Consider the following 24,298-nt stretch of genomic DNA (forward strand, 5'->3'; position numbering starts at 1 on the left):
AGGTCGGCGCAACATTGAGGGCTAAAGGGCCTGTTCTGTGCTGTATTGTTCTATGTTCTATTAATATAATACAGTATAGCACTTCGGTATTGCCTGTTGGAGCACACAACATCTTTCGTTGCAATGTTGCTGCAAGACTACTTTTGAGCAGAAACAGGCATCCATCTCATGCAACCAAACAGGGTTCACCTCACAGAATCCCTACAGGCCAATAGATGCAGGCCATTCGGCTCATCGAGTCCACATCGACCCTCCGAACAGTATCCCACCAGGATCCATCCTCCACTACTTGTAATCCTGCATTTCCTATAGCCAATCCACCCAACTGAACATCTTTGGATAGTGGGAGGAAACCGGAGCATCTGGAGGAATCACAGGGAGAATATGCAAACTCCATACAGTTACCCATACTCCATACAGTACGTGCAATAAAACCTGGGTCCCTGGTGCTGTGAGACAGCAGTGCTAAAAACTAAGTCACCATGCAACCCTGGTAGACCATTTAACTCGGTCTTAGTGCTCACTCACTTGGCACTTACTTGGATTCACACCGCATCTTTGCCTAGCTTTGCATTTTTGTGCACTGTCATTTCATTCAGAACTTACAGTCTCACAATACTTGCTTTGTCTTTTAGCGCAGACATAAAGCCAGGCAGCTGGTCATGTCTTGCAGCAGCGATCAGTCAAGGAGTCAGAAATGTTGCTGCACCGCACCATACTACATCAATGGCATGCCTACAGTATGCAACAACATCTTCTGCATCAAACACAGTGAATATCTTTCTAACAACAGCCAGGTCTCAAAGCCTAATGAAAACAGTCCTCAGATGTGTCAAAGGAATCTTTGCCGGTCAGGGGTTCTGACAAAAGGCATTCTAGAACTCTGCCCAATCTCAGGGTAAGAGGTTTACAGGGTCAGTTGGCTGCTCGGTCTGATCAGGGGTTCCTCTGATGCAACCAATTAGTAGATTTGTAGTAAGTCAATAGAACAGCTGCACTGAGATCAGTAAGGGGTTGCTGGATTGGAAACAGCATGCTGGGATGCAGAGCCGACAAAATATGTGATGGGAGACAATAGTGCATGAATTACTGTGGACGGAAGGGTCATTGACAGTCATAACTACCCTGAACTTAACAGGGTGGGCAGGGGGACATGTATCACTATGGATGGCCTGTCAAAGCTGTAGACGCAGGTGCAATTGTTGGGAAATGAAGAATAGAGTGTGCAAGCTCAGAACTGATAAGGTTAAAAAGAACATCAAGATTTGGGGATCATTTAGATTAAAAGGCTAAGGTGTCACTCATTCTGGCAAGGCAAAAGTGAGGACTGCAGATGCTGGAAACCAGAGTTTAGACCAGAGTGGTGCTGGAAAAGCACAGCAGGTCAGGCAGCATCCGAGGAGCAGGAAAATCGATGTTTCGGGCAAAAGCCCTTCATCAGGAATACAGCTGTTCCTTTGCATCTGGGGACGTTGTCTCTACTTGCAAGTGATGTGATGTTCTTCAAGGGGCAATTATATTGATTAGGCACTTTCACAGTTCAGTTTGAAGACATCTGTGATATAAAATTCTATATGTGAAATGCATGCTGTGTCTAATTGTGTGGGATACAAATCATGGCTATAAGATAGCAAAGTATTCCTTGTTCAGATTAGATTCCCGACAGTGTGGAAACAGGCCATTTGGCCCAACCAGTCCACACTGAAGAGAAAGCCACCCAGACCCATTCCCCTCTGACTAATGCACCTGACACTATGGGCAATTTAGCATAGCTAATCCACCTGACCTGCACATCTTTGGACATTTCTGTGAAGCAGCAGGATTTGTAGACTACTTTAAAAGTCTTACCTGCAGGCCATAATTCACAAAGATAATCACAGCTGGAGCAGACAAACGGGGATGTAAGGGATACTCGTGAACTGGGAGAGCAGTAGCAGGTTTCTGTTAAGGAAGATAGGCCATCTCAAGGCCAAGACAGGAGGAGGAAGAACATGCAGCAAGATGAACAATACTTTAAGCGTTTAAGCTGAACATTATTACAGATTTAACTTTCTCTCCAACTGGACTATAAGGATTTATTCGTGATATGAATATTGATTGCTTACATTACTAAATTCCAAAACTCATTAGAATCCAGCCACACTAGGGGTTATCATCACTGTGACCATGGTGCAACAAAGGCACAGAGAAATTGAGGAGGAACAAAAGCCCCAGTAAGCCCAAGATAAGCAGCAACCTCCAACAGCTGCCAAGCATCCTCCACATGAAGAAGTCACAGCTGAAGATCCTTTCAGGACGTTGAGAAGAAAGAGGGCCTACTGTTTTTGATTACATTCCCTCCAGATCAATGAGGTACAGTGTTGCCATAAACTGAGGATGCCCTAGTCACTACCACAGAACTTTAAATTTACAAGCCATCTGAGATCATCAGAAAGTTTCCACAATACCTTGGAAGCTGTCATGATGCCTGTATACTTGGTAACTCTCAGGTTGCTGCTTCATATGAACAATAGCATTTGGGAGACAAAGTCTGATGAGCTTTGCAACTCTCTGACAGAAACCGAATGTGGATACAATGCAGCTTATTCTTACACCAGGACCATTGTGGAGATGAATATCGACCTCTTCAAGGTGAGTTGGCCAATGCTTGGTTTGGCCTAGGGTAGGGTTCTTGCAGTGAACTCTAGAATGTTCTGCATACTCTGCATACCATAGTTTGCACAGCTGGAGCAGACAAACGGGGATGTAAGGGATACTCGTGAACTGGGAGAGCAGTAGCAGGTTTCTGTTAAGGAAGATAGGCCATCTCAAGGCCAAGACAGGAGGAGGAAGAACATGCAGCAAGATGAACAATACTTTAAGCGTGATAGAGCACTGTACTGTTAGGCACAACAAGCTAAACAGCACTTAACTGACACTCGCTTTCAACTGAGCTGGGTAAGATCAATATCCATTGACAGGAAATTTAATGTTGTTTGAAAGGCAAGCAGTATTCGTCTACTACCAGAACCAAATGTGTTTTTAGTCTTTTTGCTTTTCTTTCACTTTTCTGTTGTCAGCCTGCCAACATAAAACAACCTTCTCATTCTAGAGGCCAGTTTTGTAAATCTCTTATCTGCTACCACTAATATAAATTTAGCTTTCCTTAAATCTTGAAAACAAAATTGGATTCAATAGTCCAGGTGTAGTCTCATCAAAGTCCTACATTATTGCAATAAATGCCAACACATCATTTCCTTTCCTCATTACTTGTTGTGATATAAATCACAACTCTATTGGTCATGCCCTGCCAACTTGAAAATGCACCACTTCTCCATAATCTCTGCTTCTTGTCTATTGACCAATCCTCTATCCATGCTAATATATCTTTCTCTACTTCACGATCCCTTATCTTATGTATTATCCTTCTGTGTGGTACCTAATTAAAAGTCTTTTGATAATCCAAGGTTATCATATCTGCTGGTTTCCTTCATCTGCATTCGTAGTTATATCCTCAAAATCTATACCAAAACTGTCAAACAACACCTGTGTTGCTACCCTGAACTTTCGTATTGTATTTTATTTAAGTTTCCAAATCTCTCCTCACATCATATCAACAGTCTGGATGGATTACTCTTCGGACAGTGTGGACTTGTTGGGCCAAGTGGCCTGTTTCCACACTGTAGGGATTCTCAAAAAATTGTGACAAGTTCCCTGCATTTGCACTTAGATTTGAAGATAAACATAGAACCATGTTGATCAAGTATGGACACCCCCGAAGCACACTTTGGATGTGATACACTCTCGAAGTAGATGCAAACAGTGCAATATTCTACAATATTTCAACTTGCTATTTAATATTATTTAAACAAATCATCAAAAATGTGCATAATTAATTTTTCAGAAATTGAAAACTTTTGTTTGGGTCTTTTGAAGGTGCACAACATAGAGTCATTCAGCATGCAGGTCCGACCAGTCCACACTGACTATGTACCCAAACTAAACTAATCCCACATGCCTGTGTTTGGCCCATATCCCTTCAAACCGTTCCTATTCACGTACTTATCCAACAGTCTTTTAAATGCTGTAATTGGACCTGCATCCACCACTTCCTCTGGCAGTTCATTCTACATTCAAATCACTCTTTGTGTAAAAACATTGCCTCCATGTCTTTTTAAAAAGTTTTTCTTCTCATCTTAAAAGTATGGTTCCCAATTTTGAACTCCCAACCCTGGGGACAAGATTTTTACTATTTAGCTTATCCAAGCCCCTATGATTTTGGTAAATTATCTTTTCTGAACCCTCTCCAATTTAATAATATCCTTCCTATAGCAGGTCAACCAAAACTGCACACTGTACTCCAGAAGAAGCCTCACCAGTGTCCTGAATAACCTCAACATGACATCCTAACACCTATACTCAAAGGTCTGAGCAATGAAGGCAAGCGTGCTAAATGCCTTCTTAACCATTCTGTCTACCTTGTGGCTCAAATTTCAAAGAACTATGTACCTGAACCCTTAGGTCTCTCTGTTTTATGACACTATCCAGGGGCCTACTGCTAATTGTACAAGTCCTAATCTTTTTTGTTTTATAAAAAAATGCAACAGCTCCCATTTACCTAAATTAAATTCCATCAGTCAATCCTCAGTACTTTGACCCAATTGATCACTATCTCTTTGTAATCTTAGATAATGGTCTTCACTGTCCACTGTATCACCAATTTTGGTTGGATGTCATGGTAATTTTTGACAGTTTAGTATAATGTCAATAAAAATGTCAATAAGAAAGCATGAAAAGGCCATTTTCTTAATAGCGTAAGAGTGAACTGGCCTGCAAAGGTTGAAGAGGGAGAAAGTTAAAGTAACAATAGGAAATGCGATATTATGATAAAACCCCGATGAGGTAGGGTGCAGTTTGCTGCAACTTTTTCACATATCCTAAACAATTTAGATGCTATGACATTTGAACTGCTCTTTTTCCATTCACGCTGCTTTTGATTGTTCCTATAATTGACTATTCTATTTGAAGCACTGAATCCCTTATCATTAATCAAGGTGGCTACCGCTTACCAGAAGCAAAACCAGATCTCCCATCCCCACACTGCTCTGTTCTACATGCTCCCCAAGATCCACAAGCCCAACTATCCCAGCCGACCCACCGTGCTCCTGCCCCACTGAACTCACTTCTTCCTATCTCGATTCTATCCTCCCTCCTTGGTTCAGACACTTCCCATTCACATCTGGGACACTAACCACACCCTCAACCTGTTCAGTAACTTCCAGTTCGTTGGTCCCGAGCACTTTATCTTCACTATGGATATGCAGTCCTTATACACGTCCATACCGCACATGCCCAGCCTTCAGGCCCTCAGCTTCTTCCTCTCCAACCAGACCAATCAAGGCTTCCTCCACCAGTCCCCTCCTCTGCCTCACCAAGCTAGTTCTCACCCTTAATAACTTTTCCTTTAACTCTCCCCATTTCTTCCAAATCCAGGGGGCAGCCATGGGCACTCGGATGGGCTCAGCTACGCCTGCCTCTTTCTCAGCTACATCAAACCGTCCCTCTTCAGCATCTACACAGACACTGTGCTCTAGCACTTCTGCTGTTGCATCATTGACTGCATTTGTAGCGTCCCGCATCCAGGCTGAATTGCAGCAGTTTATTGACTTCGCCCACAACTTCCACCCCACCCTTAAATTCACTCGGTCCATCTCAGACACCTCCTTCCTCTTTCTTGAACTCTGCATTTCGATCTCTGGCAATAGTCTCTAGACAGACATCTACTACAAACTGACTGACTCCCATAACTACCTGGACTACGCCTCCTCCCATCCAGTATCCTGCAAAAACTCCATCCTGTTTTCCCAAATCTTCTGCCTCTGCTACATCTGCTCAGACGAGGAGTTGTTCCAAGCATCTCAGATGTCCACATATATCCCCTCTGTTATCCACACAGCCCACCACCACACCTCCTTCATTACCTGCTCCACTGTTCTTAACTACCTCCCCTCCAAATGCAATAAAGACAGAGTCCCCCTTGTCCTCACCTACCACCCCACCAGTCTTCACATCCAACGTATCATCCTTAAACACTTCCGCCAACTCCAATTAGACCCCACCACCAAGAAGATCTTCCCCTCCACACCCACTTTGCCTTCCGCAAGGATTGTTCCCTTTGCCAATCCTTGGTCCACGCCACTCTCCCCACCAACATCTCTCCGAACCCCTAGGAACCTTTCCCTGCAATCATAAAAGATGCAAAACCTGCCAATACACAAACCCCGTCACCGCCATCCAGGGCCCCAAACAGTCCTTCCAGGTGAGACAGAGGTTCACCTGCCTCTCTTCCAAACTAGTTTACTGTATCCGGTGCTCCCAATGTGGTCTTTTCTATATTGGTGAGACCAAACATAAACTTCAGGCATGTTTCACCGAGCATCTCAGCCGGGCCAGCAGGGGCCGAGTGGACCTCCAAGTCACCGTCCATTTTAATTCCCCTTCCCACTCCCTTTTCTACATGACCATCCTTGGCCTACTCCATTGCCGCAGTGAATCAGACCACAAATTGGAGGAACAACATCTCATTTTCCACCTCGTCAGCCGACAGCCCTGAAGACTGTCCTTGGTTCTCCAATTGAGTTCTCCAATTTCAAATAACTTCCTTCTCTCCCCCCAACTCCCTTCCCAGCCTCTCCCCATCCCTTCCACTCTTCCCAGCCACCTACTAGATTCAATCCTCCTACTGACCAACCAGGTCATACCCTCTACCATTTACAAGATGTACTGCAATAACTCAGCAAGGTTCCTTTGACAGCAGTTTCCAGATCTGTGACTATGACATGTGGAAGATGTATGGAAACACCACCGGAAAGTTGCTTTCCAAGCTACAAATGATCATGATTTGGAGCCTGATTGCCATTTTTTCATTGTTGCTGGGTGAGAATGTTGGAGCTCCATTCGCAACAGCATTTGAGGTATAACTATAATTTGGGAAGGGCCACAAAATTCAGACTTACCCAGTGACCCCCAGATGCCATAAAGTAACTTCAGATATCCAGGATCTGCAGTTCTTTAAAATGTCATTTTTCTATTCTAATGTGTTGTAGGAATTGTTCTCTTATACTTTTAAAATAATTTATTTTGCTTTTTGAAGTGAAGTAGCTTGTTTGTAGGAATCGAGTACAGAAGCATTCGATGTTTACAGCTGTTTACTACTTATTACTTTGGAAAACAATCTTACCTCATAGTCTAATGAGTTTTATTGATTGTAATTATTGAGACGCATTTTAGCTTCACTTGTTTCAATGTGCACCTTTCTAAAGTTGTTCAGAAATCATGATTTTGACATTTTACAGATCAGTCGAATCAGAACAACCTGTATCTCATTTGACTGATGATTAAATTTGTTGGGATTTGTTTTGTGTGACATATTGTATGATGTGGGCTTTAATCCTGTTGCATTGCAGTGACTTTCAGCTAATGTGTATAAGCCAAGATTTAATTGAATATTTAACCTTTGATCACCCAGTCAAATTGACATAACTAAGCAAGTAAAAACCGAAAGAATTGCGGATACTGGAATTCAGAAACAAAAACAAATTGCTGGAAAAGCTCAGCAGGTCTGGCAGCATCTGTGGAGAGAAAGCAGAGTTTTTTTTCGCCAGTGACCCTTCCTCAGACATAATTAAGCATTCAATGGGTAGAATGAGCATTTTGTGTATGACGAGGAAATTCTGTATCTATCCTCTAGACCGAGTAATAATGCAAGGCATGTGGGTTGTCAGAAAATATTTGTTACAGTGAAAAATCTTGTTAAACAGGCACATCTTTAACTCTCACCTTAATCCTTTCAATACCAGCTTCAATCCTTAACTGCTCCACCATTTTCCTTGCCTGAGCTATGTTGTTTGTTGACATTGTCACAGTTTATTCAACAGGTCAATTTTCTGGATAAGAAAAAAAAACAATTAATTATCATAATAAAAATTATGTGATGACAAAAAACGTAATTTCAGCTATCATGCCAAGTTGTAGTAGTATTCCTAAAAATATAGATTGGGCTGCATCTTGACAAAGTCCAAGTTGTATCAAGCTTTCTCAAGGGTTTCCTGCCATGAGGCCTAGCCTATGTGTCACTATAACATATCAAAACTTGCCTCAATAACTATCTACACTGCCCCTAAGGAGTCCTTTATATCTGATTCCAGCACCATCTTGTCATATATCATTCCCAGAACAATGCAGAGTTCCTGCTGGGCAGATTTGCTTGTGCTACAAAGGAGGGTTGAAACTAGGAGACAGTAAGGACTATAGATGCTGGAAGCCAGAGTCAATAGATGTGAAGATGGGAATGCACAGCAGGTGAGACAGTATTTGAGGAGAAGGAAAGCCAATGTTTCAGGTCAAAATCCTTTGTCAGGACTTTGGAGGGGGAGAGGGAGGCAGCCCAGAGGTATAGGACCAGGAGGGAGGTGGGACTGGGAGAAGGGTAGGTGGGGTGGTAATAGGTGGATGCAGGTAGGGGATTATTGTGATTGATCAGTGGGAAGAGTGAAGCGGAAAAGTGAGTAGAAGATGGACAGGTTAAGACAGACCCGGGAGGGGAGGAGGAGGGGTGGGGCTAGACATGGGATAAGGCTGGGGGAGGAGAGACTTTGAAGCTCGTGAAGTCGATGTTGAGGCCATTGGGCTGTAAGCTTCCCAGGTAAAATACAAGGTGTTGTTTCTCCAGTTTCTGTTTGGCCTCACTTTGACAATGGAGGAGGTTCAGAATGGATATGTGGCCGGGAGGTGAGAGGAAATAGAGAAGACCACATTGGAAGCAACGGATGTAATATATGAGGGTAGATAGTGGGCAGGTGACATTTCCTTCCAGATTCAACAGAGATTCTCCTGTTCACACTTCAAAATCCCTCCTCCCCACCTTATCCCATGTCTAGCCTCACCCCTCTTCCTTGCCTCCCTGACCTGTCTTCACTTGTCCATCTTCCTACTCACCTATCTGCTCCAATTTTTCCACTGACTAATCACAATAACTCCCTACCTGCATCTACCTATCACCATCCCACCCATCCTTCCCCCAGTCCCAGCTCCCCCCTAACTCCTGCCAATGTTCTTCTGTGGTCCCTCTCCCTCCGCAGTCCTGATAAAAGGTTTCACCTTGAAAAATTGACTTTTCTGCTCCTCAGATGCTGTCTGACGAAGGATTTAAACTAGTTTGCTGGGGTTGGGGGGGAATCCTCAATAACAGGGAGACTGGAAGAAGATACAGTAATCAGAAATGTGAGGAGTGAGGAATGCCTGTTGGATTCAATTGCATCTATTCCAATGCAAGAATACATTGGCTTACAGATAAGGCTGATGAACTCAGGACTGGGATATTATAGCCATTAGAGAAACATAACTAACAGAGGGACAGGACTGGCAACTTAATGTGCCATGATAAAGATGCTTTAGATGGGATAGTGGAGGAGGAAAGAGAGTTGCATTTTTGATTATGAGGTGTATCACAACTGTAGTTAGAGATGAAATAACTGAGGGATAATGTGGGTGGAGCTAAGAAATAGAAAGGGGATGCTGACATCATTGGGGTTGTTGTGGTTCTGTTCGCCGAGCTGGAAATTTGTGTTGCAGACGTTTTGTCCTCTGTCTAGGTGACATCCTCAGTGCTTGGGCGCCTCCTGTGAAGCGCTTCCGTGTTGTTTCCTCTGGCATTTATAGTGGTTTGTCTCTGCCGCTTCTGCTTGTCAGTTCCAGCTGTCCGCTGCAGTGGCCGGTATATTGGGTCCAGGTCGATGTGTTTGCTGATAGAATCTGTGGATGAGTGCCATGCCTCTAGGAATTCCCTGGCTGTTCTTTGTTTGGCTTGTCCTATAATAGTAGTGTTGTCCCAGTCGAATTCATGTTGCCCGTCATCTGCGTGTGTGGCAACAAGGGATAACTGATCAAAGAAGCGCTTCACAGGAGGCTCCCATGCACTGAGGATGTCACCTAGACAGGGGACGAAATGTCTGCAACACAAATTCCCAGCTCGGCGAACAGAACCACAACAACGAGCACCCGAGCTACAAATCTTCTCACAAACTTTGATCATTGGGGTTGTACTGTAGGTTCCCAAATAGTCAATGGGAATTAGAGGAACAAATATGCAGGAAGATTGAGGAGACTTAGAGGAGCAATAGGGTTGTCAAAACAAGAGAGTGTCATTTTCCTAACGTAGACTGACTCTGCCATAGTATTACGGGCTTAGATGGAGTGGAATTTGTTATGTTTGTTCAGGAAAGCTTGTTCAAGCTGTATATAAATGGTACTACTCGGGAAGGGACAAAACTCTGCCTACTGTTGAGAAATAGGGCAGGGCAGGTGACTGAGATGACAATGGAGTACTTTGATTAGATTAGATTACTTACAGTGTGGAAACAGGCCCTTCGGCCCAACAAGTCCATACTGACCATCTGAAGGGCAACCCACCCAGACCCATTCTCCTACATTTACCCTTTCACCTAACACTACGGGCAATTTATCATGGCCAATTCACCTAACCTGCACATTTTTTGGACAGTAGGAAGAAATCGGAGCACCCGGAGGAAACCCACACAGTCACGGGGAGAATGTGCAAACTCCACACAGACAGCTGCCTGAGGCGGGAAATGAACCCGGGTCTCTGGCGCTGTGAGGCAACAGTGCTAACCACTGTGCCACCCCACAAGAGAAACCCACCCAGACCCATTCCCCTACATTTACCCCTTCACCTAACACTACGGGCAATTTAGTATGGCCAATTCACCTAACCTGCACATTTTTGGATTGTGGGAGGAAACCGGAGCACCCGGAGGAGACCCACGCAGACACAGGGAGAATGTGCAAACTCCACACAGAGAGTCGCCTGAGGCGGGAATTGAACCCAGGTCTCTGGCGTTGTGAGGCAGCAGTGCTAACCACTGTGCCGCCTTTTGGGACTGGTGACCACAGTTCCATTAAATTTAAAATAATGGAGAGGGAAAAAACTGGTCCATAGGCTCAAGTTCTAAATTGGGGCAAGGCAAATTGTGATGGAATTAGACAGGAGCTTGCAAGAATTAATTGGAGTAGTTTGTTTGCAGGCAAAAGGATCTCTGGCAAGTGAAAGGGCTTTAAAACTGTGATAGCTAGAGTTCAATGTTAGTATGTTCCTGTGAGAGTAAAGGGAAAGGTTGCAGTAGTAGGGAACCCTGGATGACAAGAGATATTGAGGCTTTGACCAGAAAAAAAAGAGGTGTGGCTCAGGTACAGGGAGCTGGGATCAAGGGAATCCCTGGAGGTATACAGGGACTACGAGTTTACTGAAGAAGGAAATCAGAATGGTGTAGAGGGGGCACGAGACAGCCTTGGCTGAGAAGATTAGAGTGAATCAAGAGATTCTTTATGTATGTTACAGGAAAAAAGAACAACTAGTGGGAGAATAGGACTCCTCAAGGACCAAAGTGGACATGTATGTGCAGAACTGCAGGAGATGAGTGAGGTCCTCAATGAATATTTCTCCTCTGCGTTTACGATGGAGAAAGTTATGAAGACTTGGGAACTTGGGAAAGTTAGTGGTGATATCTTGGAGATAGTCATATCACAGTAGAGGAGGTGTTAGCATGTATAAATATGGATAAATCTCCTGGTCCTGACCAGATATATCTAAGAACACTGCAACACGCTAGATAAGAAATTGTGGAAGGCTCTAGTTGATACATTTGCATCATGGTTAGCCACAGGTGTGGTCCCAGAAGATTGGAGGGTAGTGAATATTGCGCCCTTATTCAAAAAGGGCTGCAAAGAAAACTCTGGGAATTACAAACCAGTAAGCCTGACATCTGTGGTAGATAAGTTACTTGAGAAGATTCTGAGAGATAAGATATACACATAGGGTTTGATTAGGAGTGATCAGCATGGCTTTGTGCATGAGAGATCATGCGTCACAAATTTGTAACAGTTCTTTGATGAAGTGACCAGGAGGGTTGATGAGGGCAGCTCGGTAGACGTCGTCTATATGGATTTCTGTAAGGCCTTTGATACAGTTCCACATGGTAGGCTGCTTTGGAAGGTTAGATTGCATGGAACCCAGGGAGAGCAGGAAAATTGAATACACAATTGGCTCGATGGTAGGAAGCAGAGATAATAGTGGAAGGATGCTTGTCAGATTGGAAGGCTATGTCTAGTGGTGCGCATCGGGTCGGTGCTGGGCCTATTGCTGTTTGTTACCTATATCAATGATTTAGATGAGAATGAACAAGAATTGATTAGTAAGGTTGCAGATGACACTAAAATAGGCAGTATTGTGGACAGTGCGGAAGGTTAGCAGAAACTATATCAGGATCTTGATTAGCTGGGGAATTGGGCCAAAAAATGGCAATTGGAGTTTAATATAGGTAAGTGTAAGGTGATGCATTTTGGAAAGTCAAATCAAGGTAGGAGCTTCATGGTGAATGATAGGGCCTTGAGGGGTCTAGTGGAACAGTGTGACCTTGGAGCTCAGGTGTACGGTTCTCTGAAAGTCATAGGTAAACCGAGCAGTAAAGAAGGCTTTTGGCACACTGGCCTTTATCAGTCAGGGCATTGAGTACAGAAGTTGGGAAGTTATGTTGCAATTGTACAGGACGTTATTAAACTGGAAAGAGTTCAGAAGAAATTTACAATGCTATTGCCAGGACTCAAGGGACTGAGTTATAGGAAGAGGTTGGACAAGCTAGTACCTTTTTCTTCAGAACATACAAGATAGAAAGGGGAATCTTATATAAGATCATGAGAGGCATAGATAGGGTGAATGCACTCAGTCTTTTTTTCCAGGATTGGGGAATCGAGGACTGGAGGGCATCAGTTTAAGGTAAAAGGGAAAGGAATAAATGGGAACCTGAGGAGCAACATTGACAACAGTTAAGAGGCATTTGGACAAATACATGGATAGGAAAGGTTCAGAATGATATGGGCCAAGTGAAGGGAAATGGTGTTAGTGTGGATGCACATTTTGGTTGGCATGGACCAGTTTGGGTCAAAGGACCTATCTGTGCACTATGACTTCATTATACATGGAATTCACCAGTATTCCTTGTGACTATGCTAACTTTGTAAGCTTCTTGTGCACCTGGACCAGCATCACCAGTCTGGAGCTGTCCTGCATGGTTGCGACATTTGCCGAGTTTACAAACAAACAAAATAAACAGTGTCGTGCATTTTGCTTTCAGACGTAAGGGTCCAGAATTGTTTGGGCTAACCCCCATCTTTGAAAGAAAAGGTTTTTTTTAAGTTTCAGTTTGAGTTCAGAAGGTTCTCAGCAGAAGCTGGAATATGTAAACAGTTACTCCTGAGAAGGGGAGGAGTCAGTTTAGAATTCTTAAAAATTGGTTACCTCAATAGACGAAGTTATTTTAAAAGATCCAGACAACTCACGTGGATTACTCAATAGGATTAAAATCCTGGAGAGGTTATTTGAAGCTGAGAAAGTTTACTCTCAAGTAAATGACAAAACAAGCAAGAGGCAATCAGAATTTCACAAAGAGGAATTGAAGCCACCGCTCAGTCAAACCCTGTGCAAAGGAAAGAAGGGCATTCTCTTTAAGTACTGTAATGAGATGATGTTGGGATTAATGGATTTTATTTTTACCATGCATTTTAAAATCTTTGAAGGTGTGTTACATAAAAATAGTTCGACTTATTCTATATTTCCATTTATTTTTCATTCATTTATAATAAATCTACTTTATTAATAAACTTCTGTTTCGTAGAAACCAAATCTGCAAAACTGTGAGCCTTTGTTTTGGTGAGGTACCATATTGCTTAAATAAAAAAAAGCCAAAATACAAATTAAAGACAAGTTTACCCAATATGGCAGGGTTCTGGCTGAGGTATTAAATGAATACTTTGTATCTATCTTTACTGAAGAAGGTGATGCTACCCAGGCCATGGTGACAATGGAGAAAACTTAGTTATGAGAAGAGTTTCAAATTCATAAGGAGGAGCTTTTGGGAGGCTATTGGTACTTAAAATTGATGCAGCACTGACTCTAATTGGAGCTACATCCAAGGATATTGAAGAAATTGAGAGTGGAAACGGTTTAGTCACCGCAATAATCTTTCAATCTTTAATAGCATCAACGTACAGAAGGATCTAGACATAGAGGTCCACAATTCCATGAAAGTGGCAACACAAGTGGATACGATGGTCAAGAAGGCATATTGCATATTTGTCTTCATTGGTCAGGGCACAGAATACAAAAATTGGCAAGTCATATTGGAGCTATGTGGAAATTTAATTAGACCACATTTGGAATATCTTTTATAGTTCTGGCTGCCATAATACTGGAAAGATGTGGAGGTTTTGGAGAGGCTACAGAAATGGTTTGCCAGGAGTTTGCCTGATTTGGGGGTGTTAGTTATGAGGAGAGATTGGAGTAACTTGATTTGTTGTCACTTGAATGTTGAAGGATCAACAGGCAGGGAATAAAGGGATATGGACCACATAGAGGGAAAAGCTTTTTAATTTAGAAAGGCATTACTGTCAGCACAGTGGACCAAAAGGCCTGTTCCGGTGCTGTGCTGTTCTTTGACCCCTGGATTCAATGGTGGGACCAGATGTCTGGAGAAGTGCAAATGTAACACTCTGTTCAAAAAAGCATAAGCCAAGCAAACACAGATCAGTCAGGTTAACTTCAGTAGCAGAGCAAACTTCCAGAAACAATTATTTCAGATAGAATGAGAAAATGTGGATAAATTACAAAGAGCCAGCACAGATTTCTTAGGATTATGTTTAACTAACTTGTTAAAGTTTATCAAAAATGTAATAGAGAGAGTTATTGAAATGGTGTACAGAGGAACCTCGATTATCCAGTATTCAATTAACTGAATTTTGGATTATCTGAACAAGATTGCAAGTTCCCGATGCTTGGCTAACTATGTTATTCTGCATTAGAGTATCCAGCGCTCGATTAATCGAATGAAATACTCCCCGCCCATGTTCTTCGGATAATCGAGGTTCCTCTGTATATAGTCCATGACAACATTAGCAAGAGTGACCATTGCACAGTCCTTGGAGACAAAGTCATGGCTTCACAATAAGAATATACTCCAACGTGTGTAGCACTATCACCCTGTTTCATAGGATAGACTTTGAACAGATTTATCAACTCAAGACTGTACATCTATAATGTGATATGGGCCATCAGCAGCAGCTGAATTGTATTCAATTTGCAACCTTAGGGCCCAGTATATTCCTACTCTACCATTATTATCAAGGCATGGAATCCACGTGGTTCAGTGGAGAGTGCAGGAGGGCATGTCAGGAGCAGCACAAGACAAATCTAAAAAAAGTGAGGTGACAACCTGATGTATCTATAAAACAGGAGCACTTGTGAGCCAAACAGTATAAGCTAGCAAATGACTGACAGGACAAAGCAATCTCACAACAAATGAGTCAAATCTAAGCTCTCCAGTCCTATTACATCCAGCTGTGGACACTTAAACAACCAACAGGATTTGGAAGTCTCACAAATATCCCAATTCTCACTTGCAGTCTACTGCATCAATGCAAGTGATAAGGCTGAAACATTTGCAACAATCTGCAGTCAGATGTGCCAAGGGGACAATCCATTATGGCATCATTCAGAGCTCCCCAGCTCACAGATGTCAGTGCTTAGTCAATTCAAATTACTCCATGTAATATCAACAAACAGTTAAAGGCACTTGATGGGCCCTGACAATATTTCAGCAATACTGCAATAATACTGAAGGCTTGTGCTCCAGAACTTGCTGTGCCACTAGCCAAGCTGTTTTAGCACACCTGCAACACAGGCATCTATATGACAATGTGGGAAATTGCCCAGGCTTGTCCTGCCCACAAAAAACAGGACAAAACTTAAGAGGGTTCCGAAAAGATTTACAAGCCTGTTGCCAGGGTTGGAGAGTTTGAGCTAGAGGGAGCGGCTGAATCGGATGGGGCTGTTTTCCGGGGAGCATTGGAGACTGAGGGGTGACCTTCTAGAAGTTTAAAAAATTATGAAGTGCACAGATAGGGTAAATAGACAAGGTCTTTTCCCTGAGGTGTGTGGGAGTCCAGAACAAGAGGGCATAGGTTTAGGGTGAGAGTGGAAAAATTTAAAAGGGTCCTAAGGGGCAACTTTTCCACACAAGGGAGGGGCATGTATGGAATGAGCTACCAGAGGAAGTGGTAGAGGCTGGTAGAATTACAACATTTAAAAAGCAGCTGGATGGCCACATTACCAAAAGGTCGGTTTTTGTGCTATATGTTTCTATGACCCTATGACTAAATCCAATGTAGCATGTTAGTTAATTCTGAATCATTTGTAAACTAATGGAAGGAGTCATCGACAGTACTATGAAGCAGCACTTGCTAAGCAAAAGAACCTGCTCACTGATGCTCAGTTTGGGTTCCACCAGGGCCTCTCAGCTGGCAAATTCATTAAAGCCAAGGTTCAAACATGGATGAGATAGCTGAATTCCAGAGGTGAAGTGAGAGTGACTGCTCTCGACATCAAAGCTGCATTGCACAGCCTGACTGTGTCATCAAGCAAACCTAGCAAAGGTAGAGTCAACAGGAATCAAGGAACATTTTCAGATGGTTGAAGTCAAACTTAGCACAAAGAATGATGTCAGTTGTTGTTGGAGGTCAGTCAAAAAAGAACAAAACAGCACATGAATAGCCCCTTCGGCCCTCCAAGCCTGCACCAACACATTTTACCCCATATTAAAACTGTCTTCACTTAAAGGAAGCATATCCCTCTCCTCCTTTTCTATTAATGTATTCGTCCAGGTGCGTCTTGTATCTGCTTCCCCCACCTCTACTGACAACAGGTTCATAGCTCCTTGAAGTGGAGGTGGATAGGATAGTGAAGAAGGCGTTCGGTATGCTTTCCTTTATTGGTCCGAGTATTGAGTACAGGAGTTGGGAGGTCATGTTGCAGCTGTATAGGACATTGGTTAGGCCAATGTTGGAATATTGCGTGCAATTGTGGTCTTCTTCCTATTGGAAAGATGTTGTGAAACTTGAAAGGGTTCAGAAAAGATTTACAAGGATGTTGCCAGAGTTGGAGGATTTGAGCTATAGGGAGAGGTTGAATAGGCTGGGGCTGTTTTCCCTGGAGTGTTGGAGGCTTAGGGGTGACCTTATAGAGATTTATAAAATCATGAGGGCCATGGATAGGATAAATAGACATAAATACAGTGGGAGAGTCCAGAACTAGAGGACATAGGATTAGGGTGAGAAGGGAAAGATATACAAGAGACCTAAGGGGCAACTTTTTCACGCAGAGAGTGGTACGTGTATGGAATGAGCTGCCAGAGGAAGTGGTAGAGGCTAGTATAATTGCAACAATTAAAAGGCATCTGGATGGGTATATGAAAAGGAAGGATTTGGAGGGGTATGGACAGGGTGCTGGCAGAGGGGACTGGATTGGGTTGAGTTTATATGGTCGGCGTGGACAAGTTGGACCAAAGGGTTTGTCTCCGTGCTGTACATCTCTTACATCTCTATGACTCTATGTTGGTTGGATGTTTGAGAATGCCAGTGTTTGGAGAGTGGTTTTGTTTGGGACTGGTCATATTGCCTGTTGAATCTTTCCCAATTTTCTATGCAAATGCTCCTATTAGATATAAAATAAAGGGATACATTTTCCAAGTTGAACTTCTAAGCACAGAGTCTTTGCAAACAAAAATGAGAAAAGTTGCTGTGCCTCATTCATGGTACACATATGATTTTCTGGCCATTAAAATCGTTCACTGAAAAATTTTATGTTTCACAATTTGAGTCTACTGACCTTGACAAAGTGAAGTACTTTGCTGAGCATGGAGCCGCCCAAAATTTGTATTATGTCTTATCCTGAAACTTATCCTTATGATGGACACGTATGTGCCAGCCCAGAAAGTTAATTCAGCAATGAAAAGTTTTCAACCCCACACATTAACTTTCACATAAAACTTATCATCGGTTTGTACTGGCATTAGGAATGGGTATCCCAGAAATACTGGGTGATTGAAAGCCTGCAGTTTTATTTTAATTATGTTCTATAGCTCTCTACCCACAGAAACTTAGACTGATATAAGGCAATAGTCAATGTGATAGTAGATTCATTCATAGGATACTACAGCAAATTTAAATTGGCCCATTGAGGTTGTGCTGGTTCTTTCCAACCAACCCAGTTAGTTGCATGCTACTGTTTTCATTCTATATTTTTATCTATTTTAATATTTTATCCGATTTCCTCGTGAAGGGTATTACTAAATCTATGTCCAGATTCTACAATGCAGTACACTTACAATCCTATGCATTCATTGATAAAAGGGGTTTTCTTTAGCAAAAAGGAATATCCTATCAGAACCACTGACCAGTTTCCCATAGATTTGAATCCAAGACTCTTTACAAGGCTGGGAGAAAGATTTCGGGAATGGAGCATATGAAACTGTAATAGCGTCCAGAGAGAAATGCATCATGCTCACTTTTTCTTAAACAAAATCAATGCATCAGGTTTGAAAGGAGGCTTTTGCAAAGTTGTAACATAACCAGTGGATAGAAGATTCAAATCAATTTTCAAACTTTCCCAATGACTGCAGACCATATCCAGTGAATTATTCAGCTGTGGAATACTTTCCACCTTTTTTATCTTACTGTCCTTCTCCCTTTGGCACTCCCATTCCCTGTCTTTCGGAAGAATTTTACAGGATTCCGTGACTGGGTTTGCAGGAGAACAGCTTCTCAGAGTTGTAAGTTTTATCCTGGGTCTTCATGTGAGTAAATAGGCTGATGTTTGACCCACAGATCTTTGGATACTGTGATGATAAGATTGTTCATGCTGTTCCTTGCCAAATTTCCCCACATTTCTCTCTAAGCCTTTGAATACTTTCAAATGATTTCACAAATGCACATATAACAGCCACTTTTCTTTCTCTACATTTTCTGCCTGGTCTGCCGAGAGTTTCACCTTTCTGCTTTTAAGCCATTTTCATTGGATTATACTTTCAATATTGTGGCACATGTTGAAACAAGCATGACCTTTAGTGGACCCCAATAGTATTTTCCATTCAAAGAATAATAGCATAATTCTAAACTGTCAGGTTTTCAGCATTATTTAGATATATCTTTATTCTTTTAAGCTTGTTAGTTGTTGATTTGAATCTTTGTGAATCAAAGTCAATACTTATTTAAGTAATTATTACATTTTTAATTAATAATTTATTCCATATTAATTTTCAAGTAATCCTTCACTAAGCAACACTCAGCTAAACTACTCACAAGTTGGGACAGCACACCTTGACATAAAGTAAATAAACAATGAATATAAGACAAGTCTACAAGATTTAGCAAAATATAAGCAGGAACAGCAGTCTTTAGGTATGGTGTAAAAATGAGGCCATAAACTTAGCAAAGATTGAAGTTCTTAAGTACTAAAATTAAAAGAACATGTTAAATAACAATTAACATTATTATCATTGCTGCAATATTTCTACACTGGTTTTCCAGTTTTTCGAATCTTCAGTCATTCTGTTGACACAAGACCTGAGGAAACAATGCATTTCCACGGGGAATTTTTCAGCCAAATATTGGATTTGAAGCTGTCTACCATTGAGAGCTGTACATCAGTTTTTCGCAGTTCTATTGCTTAGCACGTATGCATCAAAAATTAAGAAACTGTTGCAAGGGAAGTGAGACAGTCTGCTGTAAAATGTAACTGGTAGACATAGATACATGGGGAAAAAGGCTCTCTGACTTCTTGGCTAGGGGAGTAGGGACTTATTTTTCTCTTTTGATACCTGACTGCTATCTGTTGGGATGGATCACTTTCCATTGTCGAAACCGTCAAGTGCTCTGATGATTATTATGAAGAAATATCAGTTGTACTTGTAAGATTTGGAAATCCTTGAAGGAGCTAGCTCCCGTAAACTGAACAATGGTGACATGAAACGTTAGTAAACAAAACCTTTAAAGGCTGATTACAAGCACTGATAGATACTTCAAGTTCCAAAAAATTTCTCAGACGTAGTAAAAATTCATTGAGTATGTCAACCTCATTGTATTCAAAGGTCTAATGATATGAATCATGCATGAAATACCATCTGACTGTACTAACCTTTTTTGACACCTCAACAAAAATCTCTGCATCACTCTCTTTTGTTGACATACTCCCACAGTGGTATCTGGAGCCTTGAACAGAATTCATTTATAATGTTTATGTGCTTTGCAGCAACACTTGTTTTTTAAATTATGAACATAAATTTTAAAAATTTCAATTAATACAAATAAATTAATATACTTAAAATCAAGTTTGGGGTGTATTGTATAACAACCTAGAGCACTATACTACTTTCATTAATAATTACTAAATTTCTCATTTCTGATGTGTAGATATGAAAGCCACTGCTGAAACAACTTCAAATTGATAAATTGTGGAAAATTTACTTCATGGTTTACACCAAACCATGAAGATACACAGATCAGGCTCAAAAAAGTCTTCAAGGTTGAGAAGTCAATTCTCTTAGGTTTATAGAAATAATGCAGCAAGTCTCAAGGTCATGCTTTAGAGAATTTTTAAAAGTGTAACAAACTGTAAGAATAATAACCAAAGAAAGCAGAAGAAACTATAAGAATAAGGCCCCAAAATTCTGGAATATCACCTTTGCAGCCAGAAGGTGGTTGAAGTAGGACTCTCATGTACCAACAATTAAAACAACAATCAGTTTCCTGGTCTGATGTGTCTTGTAAGCAAGATCCAAGAGATCCTCCCTGTACTTCAAATATATCCAAGTCTGGGAGGTCCTCTAATTTGATAAAACTGCATGCTACTAGCTGATTAATGGTATATATAGTTGAAGTAATTCGCAAACAGAAAAAAATAGGACAGCCTCTTTATTGGAAAAAAGCACCAATCTCTGGCACCTCAAAAATTATGGAAAATAGGAATCAGTATGTGACATCTCAAGGCATCATAAAAGGTTACAATAAATATTCAATGCCATCAGACTGGTCCATGTTTTCTATCACAATTCCAGTGAGGAAAGATCCCAAATAGCATAATTTTTCCTTGGGCTACTTGCCCATGCTAGCATATACCATTCTGATGAAGTGGGGACAATGCAGCAACAAAGCAAAAATATTTTTTTTTATATAGGAACACAGGAGTAGGCCATTCAGTCCCTTGAATCTGTTCCACCTTTCAATAATATCATGGCTAATCTGTGGCCTAACTTCATATACCTTTGCTTAACAAAAAATGATCTATCTCAGATTTAAAACTAGTAAATGATCCAGCATCTACTGCCTTTTATGGAAAAGTGTTCCAAACATCTACCACCCTTTGTGTGTAGACGAGCTTTCGAACATCTCTCCTGAATGGTCTGGTCCTAATACTTAGATAATGTCCCCTTGACAAAATAGGCCTAATTTATAGAGTCATTGTCATAGAGATGTACAGCACAGAAATGGACTCTTCGGTCCAACTCATCCATGCTGACCAGATATCTTAAATTAATTTAGTCCCAGTTGCCTGCACTTAACCCATTTCCTTCTAAACCCCTCCTATTCATATACTCATCCAGATGCCTTTTAAATATTATAATTGTACCAGCCTCCACCACTTCCTCTGGCAGTTCATTCCATACATGCACCATTCTCTATATGGGAAGGTTGCTCTTTCAATCCCTTTTAAATCTTTTCCCATCACCATAAACCTATGCCCTCCCCGTTTTGGATTCCCCTATGCTAGCGAAAAGATCTTGGCTATTCATCCTATTCATGCCTCTCATGATTTTACAAAGCACTATAAAGTCATCCCTCAACCTCCAGCATTCCAGGGAAAACAGCCCCAGTCTATTCAGCCTTTCTCTGTAGCTCAGACCCTCCAACCCTGGCAATATCCTTGTAAATCATTTCTGAACCCGTTCAAGGTTAACAACATCTTGCCTGTAGCAAGGAGACCAGAACTGAACACAATATTCCAAAAGTGTATTGTATCTCCTTTCAACTTAACATTTCAAGTACAGGTACCATTCTTGTACACCTACCTGTACTCCCTCCATAGCTAATATGTTTCCTAAGGTGTAGTTCCCAGATCCATCACAATTCTCAAGTGTGTCTAAATAGAGTTCTGTGTAACTGCAGCATAACTTGTGCATTTGTGTACTCCAGTGCTCTAGATATAAAAGCCAGCATTTCATTAGCTTTCTTGAATATTCTCTTCACTTTTCTAGGACATTTTAAAGCTCCATGCACTGGAATCCCCAAGTCTCTTTGGACATCCACTATATTTAATTTTATACCACCTAGAAAGTATTTTGACTTATGACCAAACATCTTTCTTTGATGAGAGAGTAACCCTATTGTCTGCTTAGATTATGGCACCTTCACCTTTGCTACTATCCTTTTGTAATGTTATGCTATCGAATTCATATAATCATCAAATCCATACAGTGCAGAAAGAGGCCATTCTGCCCACTGAGTCTGCTTCAACCCTCCGAAGAGCATCCCACCCAGACTCGTCATGCCCCCCTACTCTATGCCAACCCATACCACAGCTAATCCATTTTGCTTGCACATATCCGGACACCACGGGGCTATGTAACATGGCCAATTCACCTAACCTGCACATCTTTGGACTGTGGGAGAAAATCAGAGCACCTTACAGAAACCCACACAGACACAGGGAGAGCATGCAAACTCTACATAGTCACCTAAGGCTGAAATTGAACCTGGCCCCCCGGTGCTGTGAGGCAGCAGTGCTAAACCACTGTACTACCATGCTGCCCTATTCGCCGCTATCATCTATATTGTTTACAATGTTAAAAGTCACACAACACCAAGTTGTAGTCCAACAGATTTAATTGGAAGCACTAGCTTTTGGACCGCTGCTCCTTCATCAGGTGGTTGTGGAGTACACAATTCTAAGACACATAATTTATAGCAAAAGTTTACAGTGTGATGTAACTGAAATTATACATTGAAAAATTGTTTGTTAAGTCTCTCATCTGTTAGAATGACCATGTTAGTTTCACTTCTTTCATACATAAATCACAAAACTTTTTTTAAAAGTTACATTCTCAGGATAACTTTAACAACTGGTGTCAGCCCAGATAATGTGTTGAAGGTGTTCGCCCCCTGTGTGCTGTTGTCTGTGCCATAATGTTTAGACTGATTCTAATCTAAAAAATGAGTTAACAGGGCCTTACATGGATTCATGCAGTTTTTGACCAAAGTACAATATAACTCTACAAGTACAAATTCACCCCACAAACGTATATGTGTATGTGTGCATGTGGGTTTGTGTGCGTGTGTGTGTCTGGGTGGGGGGGGGGGTTGTGAGTGTCTTTGAGAGACAGTATGTTACTGTGTATGTGTGTGTGTGTGTGTATAGTGCAATGGTGGTCACCTGTAGTGTGTCATCCAACTTTGAGTCATCAGCAGATTTGAATACATTACTTCCTATGTCATCCATTCAAGTTGTTAATAAATAATGTGAATAATTAAGGTCCGAACACAGTTTTCTGTGCGACACCACCAGCCACTAGTCCTGCCAACTTGAGTTCCTACCCATTATCCCCACTTTCTGTTGCTTACCACTCAACCTATTTCCCAGCCATGTCAATAATTTGCCCTCAATTCTGAAAGCTTCTACCTTAGTTACCAATCTCTTATGTGGGACTGTACTAAATGCTTTTCAAAACCCGCATAAACAACATTCATCTGTCATGAATCCATGCTGGCTCCCCCTGATTAACTTGTCCTTGATTATAGACTCCAACAATTTCCCTTTCATAGATGTTAGACTAACTGGTCTATAATTTTCAGGTCCTGGGGAGAACTCCTGTGTCGGGGAAACTCTGGAAGATTATGCTTAGGGTGTCCGAGTGTTTTAGTAGTGTTCCTCTAATTCCTTTAACACTCTCAGGTGGCAATTTTCAGGTTCTAGGGACTTTACACTCTCTAATTACATTAATTTCCTCATTATCAATGTTTCACTTACATTATGTTTTATTAAGTCCTTGGGAGTTAATTAATTTCCTTGGGAGCTCCAGCAAACTATCCTTTTTCTATTGTTCATAATGAGGCAAATTCAACATATTTGCCATTTCCCCATAATCAGTGACACTGAGGAGCAATTCCACTCCAGGACATCCCACTTGGCCTCCTACTTCAAGGACTGTAATTTCCCCTCCCATGTCGTCAACAATGCCCTCTAGCGTATCTCCTTCACTTCCCTCATCTCTGCCCTTGAACTCCACACCTCTCCAACCACAACAAGGATAGAACGTCCCTGGTCCTCATCCTCCACTCCACCAATTTCTGGATACAGCACATC

The 24,298-nt window shown here is 41.6% G+C and overlaps 1 protein-coding gene across 20 annotated transcripts in view; it reads right to left on the reverse strand.

Annotated features, from left to right (window-relative positions):
- LOC140487080 (guanine nucleotide-binding protein G(I)/G(S)/G(O) subunit gamma-7) overlaps nt 1–24,298 on the reverse strand; it is a 323,926-nt gene that overhangs the window by 17,680 nt on the left and 281,948 nt on the right. For 17 of the 20 annotated variants that reach the window (XR_011962712.1, XM_072586533.1, XM_072586542.1 and 14 more), the window contains one exon: nt 7,819–7,925. Coding sequence is in view for 17 of the 20 variants with exons in the window: in XM_072586699.1 (XP_072442800.1) it covers nt 7,819–7,896 (78 nt within the window). In the remaining 3 variants the exon portion in view is untranslated. Of the gene's footprint in view, nt 1–7,818; nt 7,926–20,077; nt 20,152–24,298 lie in introns of those variants that run through there. The other 3 variants (XM_072586645.1, XM_072586663.1, XM_072586551.1) reach the window with 2 other exon arrangements.

Source organism: Chiloscyllium punctatum, chromosome 2, assembly GCF_047496795.1.
Source record: "Chiloscyllium punctatum isolate Juve2018m chromosome 2, sChiPun1.3, whole genome shotgun sequence".
Classification (NCBI taxonomy): Eukaryota; Metazoa; Chordata; class Chondrichthyes; order Orectolobiformes; family Hemiscylliidae; genus Chiloscyllium; species Chiloscyllium punctatum.